Below are 20,841 nucleotides of genomic sequence, written 5' to 3'. Positions count from 1 at the left end.
GCAAGCAAGAACTATGTTTCTCCTCATTTCCCAGCCACCCTAGCACAGGGCCTGGCCATGTTAGTGTTCAGTGTATGGCTTTGGATGAATAAAAAGGGTGAGAGGAAATTGTAGACATCTGTCTTTATAGGGCAGTGCCAATGACACGGGGGGGGGGGCATGGTCATGGCATTGAGGGGCTGGGTTCCCTTCCAGAAAGGGAGGACGGACTGTAGTTCACAGTGCATTATTGTGCCTGAGAACCTGTTTCTTGGCATTGAAAACCTCTTGTTACCAGAGTTCAGCAGATTCTGAAATCAAGTGGGAGAGATTTCTAATAGCTCCATGCCTTGTGCAAGACGCCCAGGGAGAATCAGGGGTCTGCTCCTTCTGGAAGCAGGAAGGAAAGCTAGGGAGAGGTTGGCTGAGCCAAAAGTGGAAGGATTAACACACACACACACACAAACACATACACACACACATGCTTACACATGCACTCATGCATACACACACACAGTGTGAGCTCACAGAAGCATTTAATTGCATCCAGGTGAATACGTTTGGTGTATTATTTTTGGTGCTATATTTTTGGAAAGCACCATTTTTAATTAGAGAAGTAGCCTAGAACACAGGAACAAGGGAAAAATACTTCTATGAGCAGCTAGACCTCCACCAAAGGTAGCTGCTTTTCTTCCTTTCACATGAGATCTGAAAGACAAAATCTATCATCATCCCCTCTCCCCAGCAAGAAAAGCTGCTGACACTGAGGAACACATCAGGATGACTGACTCTGAGCACCAAGAGTTGGCTACACATTCCTAATCTCACCTGGCATTCCCTCCCCCCATGCAATCATAAGCAAGGCTGAGAAGGGGGACCCATCCCAGGGAAGGAAGACTAAATTGCACGTGTATTCATGAGCCTAGTACAAGTGATCCGGAAGGTACAAACCGCATGATGACATCTCTAAGCACAGCAGTACACTGTCCCCTGCCACCGTTCTCTCAGCGATGGACTATTAAACTGCACAGTTTCTGAATTTTCCAGGGGCTGCCTGGTGCCCATTTCTGAGGAAAGCTCTTTCCAGGGCCCCCAGTAGCTGGAGGAGGACAGAGAGGTCTAGATGTCACCGTAACACAAGAGGTATAACATCCCCAGGGTTGCAGATCCCTCAACCATGTGGCTCTGGGGACAATATCTATTGATTATCTATTATCACAATCGTCCCAACACTAGTCCTTGATGTGGGTACTATTATACCCCTTTTACAGTTAAGAAAACCGAGGCTGACATCTTTCCTGTTTCTCCTCAGTTAAACTACCTACCAAGACACCACAGGCCGCACACTTGCTGGCCTTTCAAAGCTGAGAGGTAGCCACGTTTGAAAGAACACAGCGTGTTAGAGCCAGGGATGACAGAGAGAGGGTCCAGCTCAGGCCCACCTGGAGTCGGGGTGCCTGGGACAAAGCGGGCTGGAGACCTACCCAGGCGGACATGGCCGCTGATGCAGACGAGGAAGGAGAATCCAGTCTCCCAGCCCACACTACTGGGACTGCTTACTCTTTCCATTCATGCTCTTAAATGGGCGACTTCCATTTGTACGTCTGCTCAAGGCAAATAAAAGCATCACTTGGTTCCCTTCCCCAAAGAGTCCACGGCTCAGTTCATTTCTCCCGTCCCTCATTTCTTCAGTGTCCTCCGTTTCTTAGAACGGAGGTGTTGTCACCCGAGTGTTGTAGAACGTGTTGGTGTTGTCACCCGAGAACGTTCCAGGGGACCCCTGGCCCTTCCCCGGAGCTCCCTGTCCTCACCCTCAGGCCTGTCTGAACATGGAGGCCCGCTCCCTCCTCCAGCTCCCTCCCGCGCCACACCCCGCGCCCTACCTGAGGAACTTGTTGAGGTCCCCGTGCTTCATGTACTCGAAGACCATGATGAGCGGGTCGCCCTCCACGCAGACACCGTAGAACTTGACAATGTGCTCGTGCTGGAGGTTGGTCAGCAGCTCCGCCTCACGGTGGAAGTCCTTGCGGGCGTTGTCGCTGGCGTCCTTCAGCGTCTGGGGACGGGGGCAGACAGGGGAGAGAAGCAACACACTTCAAACTGAGAACATCTAAGGGAAGGTTGTGTGGAGAAGGAATGACTCCAGTGGGCCCTGCGGTTCCTACATGGGAAGAAATTCATCTCATTCGTTATACAAAAGACTGGGAAATGGCTTCATTCCCAAGGAAATACTGTCTGTGTTAAACACTGAGGAGCAGTCGTCCCTCGTGGGTATGGAAAGCTTTGCAGTTGATGAAGCGTTCGGTACAGGTGTTTCTTCATAAGTAACAGACGTGAGCTTTTTAGAGTCTTCATCCTTTTTATCCCTGTTATCACCCAATTATTACCACAGACTTCTCTTCTGTTGTGGTACCTGTTCCACTTTCAAGGATGCCATGTGCCGCTCACTTCTGCTCACATAACTCTAAAAAAAACTTCATATCATGGAAACAGTCAGTCGAGAGAAGAGCATAACGAACCCTCATGTACCCATCTTCCAGCCTCAACAGTGATCATTTTGCCAGTTTTATTATGTAACACGTTTGAAAGCCTTCTCCCCCCTGGGCCCATGCAAGCTGCCGGCTCAGCAGATGCCCCTGTCCAGTCAGTGCCAAGCCAGCCCATCACGTTGCCAAGATGACAATGCCCAGGGTCATGCCGGCCAGGCTCTGGGGCCCTTAGTTCTCTTCTCAGAGCGCTCCGCCACGGCGGTGTCACAGGGCAAAGGTGACATTCCGTGATGCCACACACCTGTGCTGAGCTCCTGCCCTGTGCCAGTCACAGAGCTGGCATCAGGAAGACAGTGACCTGAATCCTGGCCTCAGGGGCTTATTTATGGGCAAAGAGGGAGAGAAGTAACATTTATAATTACTCTAATTCACGCTTAAAACACACATCCTAACTGAACCAGCTCACCTGCATCTCTGTCCAGTTTGATCACTTTTTTTTTTAAAGATTTTATTTATTTATTTGAGAGAGAGAGAGAGCACAGAAGGGGAGTGAGAGGGAGAAGTAGACCCCTGCTGAACAAGGAGCCCGATGTGGGATTCTATCCCAAGGACCCTGGGATCATGACCTGAGCCGAAGGCAGACGCTTAACTGACTGAGCCACCCAGGCACCCTGTTTCGATCACTTGACATGTCTCTCTTGAAACCTATGCTTTCACTGTAACAAGGCTCTGCAGCTTCCCACATGACACCAGGCCAGGCCTCCCTGTCTCTGCCCGTGTCCCTCTCTTCGCCTGGAGTCCTCACTCAGGCATGGTCACCAGGGTCGCAGGTTGAATGATGCCCCCACAAGGGCGTCCACATGCCAATCCCCAGAATACATGGCCAAAGGGACTTTGCAGATATGAGTAAGTTAAGGGTCTTGATGCAGAGGGATTGTCCGAGTGGGCTCTGAGTCATTCCACACAAGGGCCCTTGGGTGAGAAGGGGGATCAGGAGAGAGCAGCTGTAAGGGTAGAAGCAGAGGTCAGACAGGACACAGGTGCCACGCTGCTGGCTTAGAAGAAGGGGCCACAAGCCAAGGAATGTGGGTGGCCTCCAAAAACTGGAAAAGGCCAGGAAACGTTTTCTGCCCTAGAGCCTCCAGAAAGAGCCAGCCCCGTTGACATCTTCCCTTTTGCTTAGTAAAACTGATTTTGGACGTCTTACCATGAGAACTGTGAGAGAGATCTTTTGTGTTGTGTTAGCCCCTGAGTTTGTAGTAATCAGTGACAGCAACTACAGTTAAGGGACAAGGAGAAGGACACCCAGAGGACTCCTGCTGGTAGAGGTGGCATGTGTGTACGTGAACGCCTTCTCTAGAGACTGCAATGAGTCCTTACCAGTGTTAGATGGCAAATGTGAACATCCATAGTCACAAAAAATTGAACACTGGAGCAGAATGAAAGCACGGTCATGCATCAGAAGTGTACTGAGTGTGAGACTACACACCATGTCCAGGATCAAAGAACACTGCCAGGCCCCTGGTGGTCCTGCTGTAGCTTGCTGCCTTGACTCTGCTCTCCTGGGGGGACGCTCCTGACCCGGGCAGCTTCTAGACCTTGGGATGTGCCACAAGGAAAAGACCTTGGCGTGGAAACTAGCAGCCAAGACATTTATTAGGTATTAACACCTGCTGGGAGGGATTGGGCAGAGGGAGAAGCTGAGCTTCTGAAGCTGAGCCTCGTCTGGCCCTCCAGGATGAACCTTCGGAGCTGTTCTGAGTTGAGCCAAGGGGGCTGGGCCTTTGGAGCTTCACACCAGCCCGCCACTGGATGGAGGCTACCCCAGAAGGGGAGTGTGACCTTGCGTGGACTTCCTGAGCCCCCATAGGTTACTGGCAGCTGAGACTGTTGCAGCCTTCCCAGCAAGCGAGGGAGCAAGTCCTTCATTCCCAAAGGGGGCAAGAGGCTCGTCATCAAGTCTGCCGCATGATGAGCTTGCAATATGTAACTTAGCAGGCCCAAGGCCGCTCTCCACACAGGAGGGCACGGATGAATATGCAGGGCCTGCCTCGCCTCAGTGACAAGGAAACATTAAGATGACAGAGGCAACAACAAGGTCGCAAAGTCTTTTCTGCTACAATCTAGCATTTTCACGAACTGCCTTTAGCCGGATTTGAAGCTTTCTCTCCAGTGATGACCTGACCCAATGATACAGAAATTATACCTAGAGTTTTCTTTAGGCTAGAGGCAGTTGTTTCTTATGCCAAATTCTGGAGATACCAATCGAAAAAAGGGTCTGGTGGTGGGGTTCCCCATTCTCATGTTAGCATGTGGTTTTCTGAGAAGGGTCCCTTAAGAGCACCTGCTTTGAAAAGTGAGATTTGGTCCAGCAAGTACTCAGAGAGGCTATAAAACTTTGGTAGGGTTGTTGCCATGGAAACCACACATTTCTTCATTTAATAACAAAATGAACAGTGGCTGAGAGCCTGGAGTCTGGGGCTCTGCTCCCTGGAACCACCAGAAACAGGGTTTATACCCACCCAAACTCAGCCCCTTCATCCCTGTTGCATAGGGAGGTGTGAAGTGCTTATCTCGATGACTTGTTTAGGTTGGTTTTTAATCCAACGACTGTTTTGTTGAATTTCTAAGTAGGAAAAAAATCACAGTTAGGGCGAGCAGATAGACACGGAGGAGATGGACGTTGTCATCGGCTGGTGCAAAATACACACATGGGAACATCTTTCACCCTTGGACTTGCATTCTGGTTTTGGGTATGTGTCTTGTCTCCACTATTTCCTTTGACAGCAGAATCCAATGTTGGGCAAATAAAAGAACCCTTGACCCACAAGGTCTGTGTAAACTAGAGATAAAGGAGCACTGGAAGGGAATGAAAAGTGAGCGTTCATCTGGAAAGGTGGCACATGGGTCCAAGTACAGGCAGAGAAAGCAGGCAGGAGGATGTAAGGATGAAGAGGAGACTTCCCGATTCACTGTCTCCTGGAGGGCTAGCCACAAAAGTTTGTGCTCTCCTTCTGGTCAAAAGACTGGTCCTCACAATGGTGATACTCAAAAAGAAGGCATTCTAGCTTAGAATTTTAAAAAAAATCTGGGTTCAAATTCTGACTCTGCTCTGGACCTCTCTGAACTCTGGTTTTCTCCTCTGTGGAGTGAGGGTAGCGATATCCTCTACTTCACAGGGTCACCGGGAGGAATGAGTGAGGTCCTCCGTGTAAGCTGAGATGTGTCCCAGGTCCTGGTAGAGAGTGATATTTGAAATCAAAACCACAACCAGGCCTGCATTCGCTTTGCCTGCACGAGGATCCAGGAGGCCAAAAGCTGCATGGATAAGGCACAGAGATGGCCCCCCACCATGAGAACTGTGGGCCCCGGAGGCTGTCCGCATTCCCCCCGAAAGCCCTTTGAAGCCCGCGGTGTCTTCTCAGAGATCAAGACTCCGTACTCAGAGGCTGCCCTGCATCACTGGGACAGCGTATTGCTGGGGCCTCGACCTGTCTTTAACAGTGAGCTAGAGAAGGCTCCTGACCCTTTTAGGCCATTATCATCACAAGGTGTGAACAAATTCTGCATGTAACCTCTTTTCTTAAGTTTAGCTTTATAGTGTTGATTCAAGAGTGCTAGTGTGTGTGTGTGTGTGTGTGTGTGTGTGAGAGAGAGAGAGAGAGAGAGAGAGAGAGAGAGAGTCAGGCGGTGGGGTAGAGGGGTAGGATGGGAGAGAAGACAGGATTTTTTTGGGGGGGGGCACAAACCAAACTAAAAGAGCTAACGAGCCTCTAACATTTCCATTTCCCCAAAGCAATCTACTGCAGGAAGAGACTGTTCTTAGTGTAATGTCAGAAGCTGTGCTTCAGTAAAATTTTTAGATTTAAGAAAGATTTCACTATTCATGGGGCAAGAGCATCCCACAAACCTAGCTCCATCCTATGTGCCCATCCATTTTTGCATGTTGGGTCCTTTTTCTAAATTATGATTCAACTCTATTTTAAGAGATTCAGAAAATATGGCAGTAACAAGTTGGGCAAAATCATCTTCTGAATTTGGCACTCGAAGGACAGAATTTTTCTAAGGGTGGAACCATAGCCAGACAGCAATCAGAAGCTGGAAAAATCCTGCTATCAACCCTATTTATAAAAATCATCTCTGTTTTTGTACCATGGCTGATTGTCATTTTTCTCAATTAAGGAAGGCTTGGCTGGTTCCCCGAGTCCTTGGCAATGGACATGAGGTGGCAGCTTCCCTCACTGACAATCGCCACCACTTTGACAGGCATATTTGCCCCATCATTGAGCATTGCTATTTTCTTACTCCTGGTGTCTGCTTTGTAGTTTTGTTTCTTCTTATTCCTGGTGAATTTCCTGACACTTCAAAGCTACCATCCTTTTCTGAAGACATTCTCAAGGGAGAGGTCTCATCCAGAGCTACAGCGAGTTACTGCCTTGAGCACACACTGATTCAGAGTTGGGAGAATTGAGCAGCATGCAATAAACTTCAGCACAGAACTGAGAAACTAGTGAAGGCAAAATAGAAGTCAGGAAAAAAAAAACCAAAGGAAAATTAACATTCCTTTCAAATGCTTCCACGAAATATTAAGGCTAACTAACAGGAAGCTGGTAGGAGAGGCAAGAGAGCTTATTTGAAATCATCCGTGTGAATGGATGCTGTAGGATACGACAAATGATCATGCATTTCAAAGTACAGGTGGTTTAGGAGACACAAGGTAAAACAGAGATTGTGTCCTTTTTTTAAACAGGTCTTATATTCCTCTCCTATAATTTTTAACATCATAGAAACAAAGTTAAGGTGAAGGATAAGAAAAGAAGAGATTATGGTGAGACCTCATCGTGCCCAATGCCCACCGCCATGGGAGGGCAGTGAGTAAATCCCCATAGGAAACAACTAAGATGCACGAGAATGTCTGTCAATGTGCCTAAGTTCTTCTGGGTCAGGTTCATTGGGTCAAGATCTGTCGCTAATGGAGACTGTTGACTCTTCTGATATCTCTTAGACCTGCACACTGTTCAATATGGTAGCCAACAGCCCCAAGTGGATGGTGGTCATTTGAAATATGGCTAATCCAAACTGAGATGTGCTGTAGGTGTAAAATACACACCAGAATTTGGAAACTTTCAGTGAATAAAATATCTCATTAATATTTTTATATCAACAATATGTTAAAATGATATTTTAGATATGTCGAGTTAAATAAAATATATGAATACAGTTAGCTTCATCTATTTCTTTTTACTTTTTAAATGTACATACTAGGAAATTTAAAAATACAAATGTGGCTTGCATCTGTGGCTCATATTATATACTTCTGTTGGACAATACTGTTCTATAAAAGCCATATCAATAGGCTATCAATGGGTCAACATGTCTTTTCGGACTGCTGGAAAACAATACTAGACTGAAATAGAATTAAGGCAGATACCCTTCTTGTAAGGTTTTCATGGGCAATGATTAGCCAGGTATTTAGAGTAAGCTGTAGTCCCAATGCTATGAGATTCTTCTAACTTATAGGGTCTCTCCTAAAGAATGGTAGAGGAAACTTTTATCAAATTCTTATAAAAGTGAACTTTGGAAGACTATGTTGTAATACATTCAGAGATAGGAAGAGTTTGATAGAAGATCTTAAAAACTAAGGAGGGCACATTAGGTGGCTCCCCTACAATCTGACAAATGTAAAAACTAATGAAGTGATGATATGAAAATGAAATTGATCACACTCAGTGCTCACTGCGTACTAGAAAGCAACACTCTGTGTATATCAACTCGATCATATGTAACTGGCCTTTGCGAGGACTTTAATTATGTACCAAGTGACAGCTTCAAATACAAGATTCATAGCCAGGGTGTTGATTGCTGCTATCTTTATTTTCACAGCCACGCTAACTCTTACAGTTCAGAATCTAACGAGTCGACCATCCAATGGGAAACACAAGGCCAAGTCCTAATTCACATGCTTTAAAATGCTTGCACTAATTTGGGTGGTGAAATTGACAGCTTATGTGTGCATATTACATCAAGCTGCATATTACAAATGCTAAGTCTTTGGAAGACATGAAACTAATTCATAGCAACAGTCATATATGAGTGATATTGACTCAAAGGAATGAATCAGAAGTCCTCCAGTAAGGGCAGCTGCAATGTATTTACCGGCTTTAAATACAATTAAAAATCAGAGCCGATTTCACTAAAGTTGCTGATGGATCATGGTAGATCGGAACTCAATCGGGAGATGGGTTATCATGCTAAAGTCAATTAAAAAGTAGCACAGCTACTGCAAGGCCCAGGTTCCAGAGATATAGAAGTGTGAAGTGAAGCCTCCAGCTGTGTTCAATACCAGAGGAGTCCTCATTCCAGTGAAATGCACTGTTTTGGGTTTAGCATTTCTGAGAAGATGGGAATAAATTGGAGATGAGCCAGAAAATAGGGTTAACAAGACAACTTAACAGGACAAAAACCAGATCTCCTGTCAAAGGTTAAAAGTTGAAGTTCCTGGAAAGGGGACATGGATGGAGCAACGTAGTAACTGGAGTCTACCTGACTCAAGTACAGGAGGGGGTTCTCACCAGGAAGATGTCACTCTCAGTCCCATAGTGTATGTGACTGTGCATGTACAAACACACACACACACACACGCATGCATGCCACCAGGGAAAAATGGGCTTACACTAAAGTACAATAGAAATTTACTAAACAATGTCTGGATCATAAAGACGATGAAGGCTTTTAATAAGCCACTATTAAAAGTTCTATAATTTCTATTCCTAGAGACTTGTAAAGATGGGAGTGGATAGCACTTTCCGTAACATTGTCTGCTGGTAAGGTATACAAACTCCTTTTTTGGGGCAGAGCTAATGAATGTTCTCTTTAATATACTCATCTTGTCATCTTCCTTTTCCATTTTGTTGGAACAAGGATTTCACGTGCCGTATCCATGGAGAAGTGTGGAGGGAGCACAGGAAGAGGGAGGAATGGGAGGGAAACTTCATGATTAATCAAGATGTGAGGACTGATAGGGTGACTACCATAAAAAAATAAAAAACAAAAAACCCCAAAATGAAAAAAAGAAAGAAAAGAGCCACCTGTCTTAGAGAAATTTGTGCCTGGGTAGAGCACTTGAATTGATGAACTCTCGATGCCCTTTCTCGTCTATGGATTGTTTCACTGTTCCAGAACGGGTGAGAATGAGTTTTCCTTTTTGAACCCTTATTCTGCCCTATCCATGTTCTGAGACAACTGGCTCTAGTCGCTTCTTCCCCAACAAAGGGCCTCATCTGTCCCATGTGACGACCTTGGATGGTTGGGCCACAGGTAGGTGACCTGGTGAAGACAGAGTGGAATCACTGAACACATGGTCTTTTCCTTCTTGAGCAGTCTGTATGGAGGAACAGAGACTGCGTGAGCAGCAACTGGCCTGGAAGCAGGAGTCAAGTGTTAGGAAGCAGCAGAAAGGCAAGAGATACCTGGACTCCATCAGCAGGGAAGCCTAGAGGGCAATCCCTGATATCTCCTGCTGAGAGGATGAAGAAGGCACAGTCCTAAGGGCTACCTCAGATCCAGAGTGAGCTTTTAGACCCCAGGTGTTCCAGTCACAGTGAGGCCTTTCTGCCCCGCAGTTCCTATTTGAGTTGGTCATCTTCTATTTTTTCCTTCTCAGCTCTTCACAGCTTCTTTCAGGGATGGAATCTCTAGTATTCTTTTGGGAAACCATGGTTCCCCACATTCAGTCTCTGTGTGTTGTATAGAGCTGACCCCATCTTCCATTTCCAGGGGTATGTATATGACTCAAGTCTGGATATTCAGATTATTATCCAGAGAGTCAGAGGACCTGGTGACCCAACTCAAAACAAGCCAGTAGGAGTTGGCCCTTGGACATCAGTGTAATTGTTGGGGAACAGGAGCTCTCTCTTGGGTTGCTAGGACGGCAGGATCTACGCTCAGAGCCATTGCTGCCAAGTCCTTCCCACAGTGGGAAGGGGAGAACCTGTCTGGGAATACAGTTGATACAGAGGAAAGCAGAGCCAAGAGATACATACAGGGAGAACTGATTTCCTTGACCAGCAGGACCTGAAACTAGGACAGCAACAGCGAGGTTTTCCCGTAGCTTCAGCAAATAAATTTCCTTTTCTGCTTAAACCAGATTGAGTTAGGTTTCTCATAAGTATTCTATAATTCTTCTTATCAAAGCTGGTTATGATGTTTTGCTTATATTCACTCCAGGTTTCTTTATTTCCACCTATTTCCTTGAATTGCATTTCTACTCAGAAAAACACGAAAGTGTCTCTCATCCTTACACACAAATGAGCCCAACTAACACATACCTTTGCATTACTTGGTAAGTGGCATTGTATTGAATTTCTTCACTTGGGTCTACTAGGGCATGTGCAAAATTCAATAAGTAAAAAGTGTGGTGCATGATGAGCATCAGACTTATGGGGAGGCCTGAGTTTTAGTCCTAGATCTGACATTAAGTGCCCTCGTTCAAGCTACGTGATCTTGGATGGGTCATTCGTCTTCTCCGCATTCCCATTTCCTCACTGGCAAAATGTGGGAGTTAAGCTAAAGAACATCAGTTAATAGCTCTATATATCTGCATGGTGGTTTAATCATTTCTAAAATGATTTCTCATTAGATTACATTATTCTATATATATATCATCTTTACAGTTCCTCTCAGCTATAAAATTCTATGACTATCAGTAGCTCATCAGACCGTTTCCTTACCTAGAAATGCCAACTGCGACTCTTCACTATTTCAAAGGCTACTTTTTTCTATAGTTTATCTGTCCATCCGTCCGTCCCTTCATTCATTCAACAAGCATTTATTCCATGCTACTAGATATTAGACAATGTGCTAAAAAGCATGGATTCCACCCTCAAGGATATGCCACTCTAACGGAGGAGACACATACATGCTGTTGATGACATAAGCCGACAGATACATATAGAATTAACAACCTTGACAAAGACTATAAAGGACAAGTACAGATGCCTTAATAGATATAATAGGGAGGTCTGATCCAGCTGGCAGATCAGGCAAGGGGAGGTCACCCCAAAGATGAGCAACTTGGACGGAGAGCGGATGGATTAATGGCAGCTGTGTGGACCGAGGGGCTGAGGTAGGGCTCTCCAGATGTAGGAATGGCAAAACATGTTGGATGCTACTTAGGGGCTGCAGAATGGTAATGTGCCAGGGGGCTTATCAGTCAACTTTTCCAAAACCCTTGGTGAAGAAAATCATCATTATTCCCTCTGTTAACAAGAAGATATTCAGAATCATGAAATGCAAAAATCCGGAAGGAAGTGCCTGCTGAAGTCAGATCTCACCATTCCTAGTCTCAAATGTTCCTGTGCGGTGCCTCTCACTCGCTTTAACTTACACCTCGAGGAAGTCACTCAACTTCCCTGGGTCTCGGATTTCTCATCTATAAAACATGAGACTTGGGTTCTATATGATTTCTAAAGTCTGTCTTGTATGCAGCATTTTATGTTTCTAGAAATACACCTGAGTTAGTGGCGAGGGAGAAAAGAGGCCATGAATCCTACGAAGCGCACTTTATTTAAAAAACAAAAATCAGCGTGCATTCATAGTACAAGAAAATGTTGTAGGCACCATAGCTATTGAAATGCAGGTTGGATAGAGCCAAAAATAGCTAACCCACAGCTAATGCAGGGAAACTACCATGAAGCATTTCCTTGGCAATTGAGTTACTTAAAGGTAAAGTAACTCATTCTGATCAAAGATGGGTTCCTCTGCTCCTCATCCTCTTTATGGGTTCTTCAATTGTAATTCAGTGTAAAGGGAAAAAAAGAGATGTCGCGTCCATTTCACTAAAAAACAAAGGTCATCCAAAAAATATAAAGAAAAGGTCAATCTGGTTGGCTCCAAACAAGCAGATCCTCTAACGGGAGAGGCGTGCTCAGCCCTCGTGGGTTCTTGAGTGTTTTAGGATCACTTCCGTCTTAGACCGGCTCCTGCAGATCCCTCAAGTTCTTAAATCATTTGGGGCAGGTGATGCCAGAATTTACAGGAAACTGACATCTGTCAGTCTAAATGCAAAGCCTTGGATTTCAAACCAGTCAGCTCCTTCTAGAGAAGGAAAGAGGACAATAGCTGCTATTTCTTAGATGCATAATCAATGCTGCAGGGGTTGCTAGGCAACGGGCAGAAAGCCTGTCAAACATCCCTGGGTGCCTCCAATGGAAGAGGAGCATCTCTGGCGGCAACTCCTCAGAGGTGACAGGCTGGGTGGGGCCCCGGAAGCTGCATTCCATTTGTCTCATTCCTTAAAAAATCGTTTTGCTGTGGTTAGGACTGAACCATAGAAATTTTCCTCCCAGGCTCAGGGGATAGTGTTTGAATACACTTCCAGTTGCTGAGCCCACAGCCCGAAAAGTGAGCAGGGCAGGCTGGTGAGAGCAGCTCTGTAAGGGGTCCGTGTGTTATTCAGATCCATTCATCCTAGAGCTGGGGAAGGTCTCACTCATGCCTTGGGTGGCTGCAGCCTCTGGATCCCAGAAAGTGAAAATGGGCATCCTCTCTGAAGCTAGTAGTCATTCAGGCAAACATAGCCTCTGACTGCAACAAGACTTCACACGCAAGGTCGTGGAGATGAGACGTCTTAGGTGTGCGACCTTGAAGTTGGAATGAATTTTTGAGCGGCAGGTGTTTCATCCTCTCAACTTGAAATAACAGTTTCATTTGAATTTCAACAAGAAGGAACTAGCAGAGAGGGAGTCAGGAGTTGATAAAGGGGAAAATTCAAGTTTGTGTTGGTTTGGTTGTTTTTTTGTTGGTTTGTTTTTAGCAGTGTTGATTCACAAGCACTCACCATAGGTCATGAATTCACCAACTTCTTTGGCAGGAGGTTTATGAGGACCAGGTCCTGTGTCTAGGTCAGAGGTGGGATTAGGACTGGGACTGGATTCAAACCAGGGAGAATCCTCACTGATAATAGCAGTGGGAGATGTGCCTAAATGGAAGCAGGCTGTGGGCAGGGCAATTGTCCACACCCAGCTGACGCTGGCTGATCCTTCATCATGACCAGCCCAGGCCCTGAAGCCCTGTCTTAGCATGTGTTGGGAAGGAAATGAATGCAGGAGTTGAGGGTGCCTGGATTTAGCCGGGGAACACCCTGTTTTCAAGGGCATTCAGAGAAGTACAGCGAAGCAGGCAGAGAATACGGAATGACACTAAAATGAAAGGCTCTCCCCTACTAGGAAATTTGGTGATTCCCTCTCCATATCTGGCTGAGGTCCCTCAGCTACTCCTACACTGTCATCTAGGATTCCCTAATCTCCCAGAATTTTCTCACATTCAAAGATGCTCACCTTCTGACCCCCAAGAATCTGAATTCAGAGTCTGAAGGCCTGACTTAGCTCCTTGGGTGGCCTCCAAATATCAGTGGGAGGAAACATGAACCCAGAACATGAATCCATGGTCTTCAGTGTCCTTGGGTATAACTCTTGGCTAGATTAGGATCAGATCTTCCCTAAGCTTCTTCCATCTCTCATATTTTATCAGTCTACGAATCTACAAAAATAGAGGCACCTTTTGGTCCCATTTATCCAAAGTGCGGGGAAAAGCTGCAGAGGAAAGCGAAGACTGCAGATAGAACACTGCCAAATGTTCTGAACATTTTGTGCTTTAAAAAATAACAAACTTTTGGGGTAAATGAAAGAAAAGAGGAAGCAGTCACAACCAGGAACCCCCCCCCCCCGCACCCTCCCCTCCGAGTCACAGAAGGATTCTTATTTTACACCTTTTACCCCACTTGACCTCCCATCTTTCCAGCTTCACCTTCCTGTCTCCTCTCCTCTGGCTCCCTCTCCCCCTCCATTTGCCTAGCTTAGTGAGATGATGTTTATTGATATTACATTTACCCTCCCTAGAAAGTTCTGTCCTTTATTCGCTCCAAAGTGCAGCTTTTAGAAACCTTTGGTGAGAGTCTAAGAGCCTCCGTGCCACTCAGTTTTGGTTACTCTAGATGGTATCAGGAAAGCAAATGCACCGTTTCTTCATTTAGATGAATTTTAACAGAAACTGTGTTTAATCCGCAGGATGGGTAAGTTCCAGAAGAATTTTCTCTCTCCTCAATTACCTATTATGTATATACTAAAGTATTTCGATGCTAAGTACAGCACTAATGGAATAGACATTTGATTTTTAAACATGAAAGGTTGTCCTGGTTGTAACTAATAAACAAACACCACTCTATAAACATCCTGTGTTTGGCAGAAACAAACAAAACCCAATCATTCTCCGTGAAGCCAAGAAGCTACATTTTATTATACTAGCCAAGCCCATATTCCTTTGCCACTTAATTCATTTTATAAATATATGCCTCTTTTAAGTCTTTTACATATATTATTCAATACCTTGGTGAGTTGGGTTTTCTTTTTTTTTTAGTTTTGACAATGCATATGTAAAAGATCAGCTGAAGTCTTTTGTGCTATTTTTGTTAATTCTTATGTTTTAGAGAGCTCAGTGGAAATTTCATCCCCTCCAGTAACATTTATCTTACTCAAGACCAGGTCTCCTTTTTGAGTTTTGGGAGGAAGTGGTGGGAAGTAGGGACTTTCAGCCTCCTTTATTTCAGTAAAACCTTGTGTCTCCTAGGGTGGTGGCATCTACAAGAGATACCATCCACCCCAGGATGGAATCGTGCCCATACTGTACTCAATCCTGGGGCTCTGGGAACATTTGGGAGGGACAGGGACAGGTGGAACAGAAGATGTCAGCAGAACAGAGAGCTGAGAGGGAATGCGAACTCCAGTCTCCCTCCCAGAGCCTCCGCTGAGGACAAGCTGCACCTGAGCTTGGCACAAGCACCGAGCCATCCAAGGACACAGGTTGAGTCTCCAAGACTTGGCTGGAGGAATTCTGTTTGACCCTACTGACCTCCATCCAGTATTTAGTTAGCATTGACTTGGAAGAGTAGCCCAGAGCTATTTACAGCCTATGGACTGGTAGGTTGCCCCTGAGAAGAAGCTCCGACAGTTAGATGTGCCCAAAACACCCTTCCCACCGTCGACTTAGTTCCAGGAAATTTGAACACATCCACCAGAGCAGACATAATTTGCTCCTGAACTGGCTGAATATAACATGAAATAACGTACTTCCACATGTGAGTGTGACCACGGATAATGAGACATTCTGGAGTGTTCTCTTACCTTCACTGCCACCAAGATCTTGTCCTGCTCAGGACAGAGGTTATAGCATTCAGCTAGGAAAACTTTTCCAAAGGCTCCTTCGCCTAGCTCCCTTTTCAGAACAATGTTATGTCTCTTGATGTGCTGAACAACTGTAAAACAAAGACAGAATGGAAATTGGAATCGAGGCACGCGGAGGTGAAGGCAGAGGGTGGGAGTCAGGGGCCCGCCTCCTGAGCTTCTCCCCTATGCACCAGCAAACCAAAGGAGAGGCTCAGTATCCGTCCTCACTGTCCACCTCAAGTGGCTGGAAGGAGGTTGCACCAGCGTGCTCTCCAGAGCTCAATTATTATTTTCACTAGAATTGAAAGAGTGACCTCCCCGTTGGCTACAGAATGTCATTAATGAACTTTCCAAATTAGGAGAGGGGAGAAATGAGAAAGGATGGGACATTAACGGCAGGCCTCTCACAAGCCAGACGCTTTGCATATACTAGTTTGTCGTGTGTCTCGTGGGGGAAAGGCAGGGAGAGAGCCAGGAATCCCTATTTCTTTGTTAAGATGCCTCAGACTTCTAGAGGAGGGAGGCTCAGAGGAAACAAAGGGAAAAGGCAAGATCCGGTCATGGCTAGTTAAAGCTTTGTCCTTGTGGTGAGCCGGGCTAGACCATGGTTGAGACTCACTTCTCATTCCAGAAATGTTTAGACCATGCTACGGCTGGCTTCCCCAACCCTCTCTAAGATCATACCCTAGTCTTGGCTCTCCAAAGCCAAGAAGAGACAAGAATAGCTGCATGGCAGGAAGAGAGAATACTTCCCCCTCTAGTCTAGAGTGGAGCTGGTCCACATCAACTCATCTGTACTTCTTCCTGAGGAACAAGGCAGGAGGCAGCCAAGGCTCTCTGGAAGCCCATCAGCTGCAAGGGGGGGAGCAGAACGAAGCATTGCTCAGAAGGACAGAGCCAGTGGGAAGCCCAAAAGGAGACTCTGTGGAGGACAGAGCTGCAGTGGGAGCTTGCGCCTCTTCACCTTGACCGTCAAATGCTGCCGCCCTCAGCACAGGGTTCCACAAGGTCATTGCCTGCCATTCTTTTCTGGATGCCTCATCCCCGAATGGCAGTATTAAAAAGAGATTGAGAAGCCCTCTGGAACTTGGAATGTGTAGCTAACAGTACTCTCTCATTTTACTCCCACAGCCCTGGGAAGCATCCCTCTCCATATTTTGTAAGTGGGGAAACTGAGCCTGCAGAAATTTCAGTGATTCTCAGTGTGGGAACGGAGGAGTTGAAATTTGAATTCAGGTCTATCTGAATCCAGAGTACATGCACAAAGTTTCTTTTCCATAGCAAATCGTGTCACACATGGCAAGAGAAATAGAAATATATAAACAATAAAAAGTAAATATACTCTTCCACCCTTCAAAGGCCAGTTCAAATTCTCACTTCCTGAGAGGGTTTCCAAGACAACTTTGGCCACCAAAGTCCTCCTTCTCTGAATTCATAGTATGTCATGATTTATGCTTAGTTGAATTCTGGCTTATCTCCCAATCATTGCACATCTGTAAACTCCCCGAGGCTAAGAGCAACCCCATCTATCTCCTATAATCATGTGCAATGCCTCAGGTGCTGAGCCCGTGGAAGATTTATTACTGTGGTTTAATTTGATGATCTTTCTTTAAAAGTTTTTTTTCTTGAATGTGAACTGCATTGTGAAAACAAAAGGAAATACAAAGCATATTTCTGTAGTTTAAATAATGTAAATCTCCCATCCCATTCAAGAATAGACCATCATTAGTACAGTGAAAACACCACTATGACACCTTATTCTTCCTTGATGGTATCCACTTCCCCACTCTCTTCCGGGGGTAATTACTAGCCTGAATTTTGTGTTAATCATTTCCTCTATAGGTTTGCTACTAATGATATATCCCTAATGAGATATTGTTTGACTTTGCTACATAAGTGGAAACATACAATGTGTGTTCTTCCATGTCTTGCATTTTTCACTCAACAATGTCCTTGAGATTGAGTTACATTGAGTTACAGTGTGTGTGTAGTAGTAATTCCTTTGCTCTTACTACTTTATAATATTCTCTGAAAGGACTATACCACCACTTATTTATTCATTCTATGTTGATGGATCTGCTCTACAGTTTCTTTTTAGATACAATTTCATATAAAATGCAAGCGGTGATTAAGGTTTTGCTTTAATAGGATTTTTCCCCTGATAATTCGTGTGGTTTGGAGCTATGACAGCTTCCATGGCCCTCTGGGAACACAGGGTGATTAAAAAAAAAATCAAAAGGTCTTTTATGAGCAACAATATTAATGAATATAAGAATGTATATTAATTTCTCATGCTCCAGTAGCAACGGCTGAATTTAAGAAAAGAGAAATGTGTTCATTAGGTAGAGTGCCCATATAAAGAGACAAATGTAATTCTTGCAGAGAATTAGCTGCCATATTTAAATCTAATATTTAACTCCATGGTTGTCACACGTTCATTGAGAATTAAATTGCCACTTGATTTACTTTACATTCTCACCAAATCAAGGCAAGTATTTAACTTTTTTTCTTTTGCTTTTGATTTACACTTTTCTCTCTTTCTTTCTTTCTTGTTTTTTTTTAATTTTCTAACTAGGAGAAGAAGTTGGTGGGAAATAAGTTGAAGTGTATAAAGCTATGGATAAAGCCATAATTCCATCACCTTTAAAACTAAAATTGATGGGACCGGTTTTCCTATGCTGACCTTGAAAGCAGTAAGTTTATCTTTTCTTTCAGAAATGGGCTATTTTGCATTAATTTGCTTTGCTGGTTTGGGACATAATAGATTATATGAATGGATTTTTACCAATGGATTCCCTCTAAGCAGAATTTCTCTTTTATAAGACTAGAAGCCACTCAGAAGCAGAGAGAAAAATTTTGTTTGTATTTGTGTTCCTGACAGGGCCTCACAGTGCTTCGCAAATAGCTGGTGCTATACAAATATTTGTTGAAAAAAGGTACCAATAGTAATTAACAACCACAGATAAATACTGTTTAATCAAATATCATTTCAGTTCACTGACAACCATCTTCTCAACTATGTAGGCAATAAAGCAGCCCAGTTCTCCAAGGTCAGGGGTGGGGACAACTAACCTGAAGCTCCCACATCACGGAGCTAAGAATTCTTCCCAATCTCCTCCAAGAGAGCATCAGGGCTCATCCCCACCTGCCCCAACTCCTGTTTCCCTCCGTCACCACGGGAAGTCCTCGGACCATCTCAGGGTATCATCCCTCCTTACCCAACCTCTTACTCCAATACCACTCATAAATGCCCATCCCTTCATCTCCCTCAAAGACCTTCTCAGGGGCCCTCTGGCCTTGTTTCACGCATCAGCTCCCTATATCCCCAACCTCTCCTTAAGCCTCCCTCGACCTCCTTGACTCAAATAAAATCTTGGCTATGCCCCGAGGACCTCTGTGGCCTCAAATGGAGACCATCCCCCAACCTTTCCCCAGGTACTTGAGGGCCCGTGTGCTTAATTTCTGACCACTACCCCCTTTCTCCTGCCAGAGCCTCAGCTGTCTCAAAGAATCTATTTTAAGGATCCAGCAGTCTATACCACTTCTGCCCCCTCATCACTGGTTACTCCTCTTATCCACCAATCTCCCAGCTTACACTCTTCCTCTTCACCCTACCCGTGCCATCATTCTCAGAGCCTGAGGCACAGAGACGTTCAGTAACTTGCCTAAGCTGCAGAAACACTGGGCTGCCATTTATCTGAGTCTTTTAATAGTGTAGCCAAGAGCCAGGCACTGGGAGGTTTGGTTTGGCTGTCTGGATGGCATTAAGGTGACTTTCTCTGGGAGCAAGACCGTCTTAATGAAGGAAGCAATGCACTGATTCACATTCTGCACAAGCTCTTGATTTCACTGTGGACTAGCACTTTGAATAACACTGTCTTAAAGGGCCTTATGAACATTTGGATTCATTTGATACAAAATATTCTGAGTGAAGTGAGTCTAAAGATTCCATGATAAATAAACTATCAGGTAAGTATGTAAAATTTTTACATGCTTCTTTTTCTGAGATCAGTCAATTGTCTGTTCTTAACTCCTGAGACTTGAGCAAAATCACCTCAAACCCAATGTGAACAAGTAATAAAAAAATAAATAAAAACCCAAACTCTACCATAAATGTCTTCCTACACTTGGAGGAAAACTCAAAACAATAGTTGATTAAAAAAAAAAAAAGTTTTGTAGAAAAGTTTCTCTTTAAAATTCACCGTGCTAGAAGATGAGGAGGTATCAATGCGAGATGGAAATACACCAAATTCATATGGTCTGCAGACTGACCTATGTACCCCAATAGAGTCAAAACAAAGCACGGGATTAAATTATTGTACGAATAAATCTACTCTATGGAATCAGAGAGAAACTGATGACCAGCAATAGTAATCAGGATGAGTGGCTGAAAACTATCTGGATGCCTTTGCCATTAATGGGATTTTCCAGAGTGGAAATTTGGTGCCCTTGGTCATTTGCTTCATGAGGACCAGGACTGAGTAGATTTCCAGTTTTGTGTTAGTATCACATTACAACCCCTGACAGATGCATTTTCTCACAAGTACCTTCAGTAGTTTACAGAGACGCTTGCAGTTTCAGATGGTTTAAATCAAATTTCTGGTATCGGTATCCCCCAGAAACAGATATTCTATATAGACACATAGGCTATAGATAAAGTATTAATCTACGTCCATATTCATTACTACTAAATCTAAAACTAACGAAATAAATAAATAAATAAATAAAACTACCCACTTAAGGATGAAATCGGAAATGTATCCTTCTAATTTCCTCAGTAATGCAGCTTCATAGAAAGCCCCTTGGCCCAGTGGACATATCCTGCTCAGCCTATGACCCTTAAATTGAGTCATTAATTGAAATCTCTAATATATGCCAAGTACTAAGTGATCTAAAGTTACAAGGAAGACTATTCTAGAGTTTGAAGCAGAAAGGTAAAAAGTAATATGCCCTAGAAGACAATATTCTACAGTAGATGCAATCTCTCTGTTTCTCTACAGACCTGAGTGTGGGGTCAGCCTTAGCATTTCCATCTCAAAGGACTGGATGCTATAATGGCAAAAGAACTTAAACCTCCTCATGTTTGGTAGTCAGCAAGTGAGGCTCAGAATAGTGACGCATCTTCCCCAGGGCCACAGAGCTAGAAGGTGACG

The 20,841-nt window shown here is 44.6% G+C and overlaps 1 protein-coding gene across 2 annotated transcripts in view; it reads right to left on the bottom strand.

Annotated features, from left to right (window-relative positions):
* NTRK2 (neurotrophic receptor tyrosine kinase 2) overlaps positions 1-20,841 on the bottom strand; it is a 323,196-nt gene that overhangs the window by 69,548 nt on the left and 232,807 nt on the right. For both annotated transcript variants that reach the window (XM_036113468.2, XM_036113467.2), the window contains 2 exons: positions 15,647-15,777; positions 1,863-2,035 (listed from right to left, as the gene is read on the bottom strand). In XM_036113468.2, coding sequence (XP_035969361.1) covers positions 1,863-2,035; positions 15,647-15,777 — 304 coding nt within the window. The remainder of the gene's footprint in view (positions 1-1,862; positions 2,036-15,646; positions 15,778-20,841) is intronic.

Source organism: Halichoerus grypus, chromosome 14 (genome assembly GCF_964656455.1).
Source record: "Halichoerus grypus chromosome 14, mHalGry1.hap1.1, whole genome shotgun sequence".
NCBI classification, from domain to species: domain Eukaryota; kingdom Metazoa; phylum Chordata; class Mammalia; order Carnivora; family Phocidae; genus Halichoerus; species Halichoerus grypus.
This window is presented reverse-complemented; position numbering and strand designations above follow the sequence as displayed.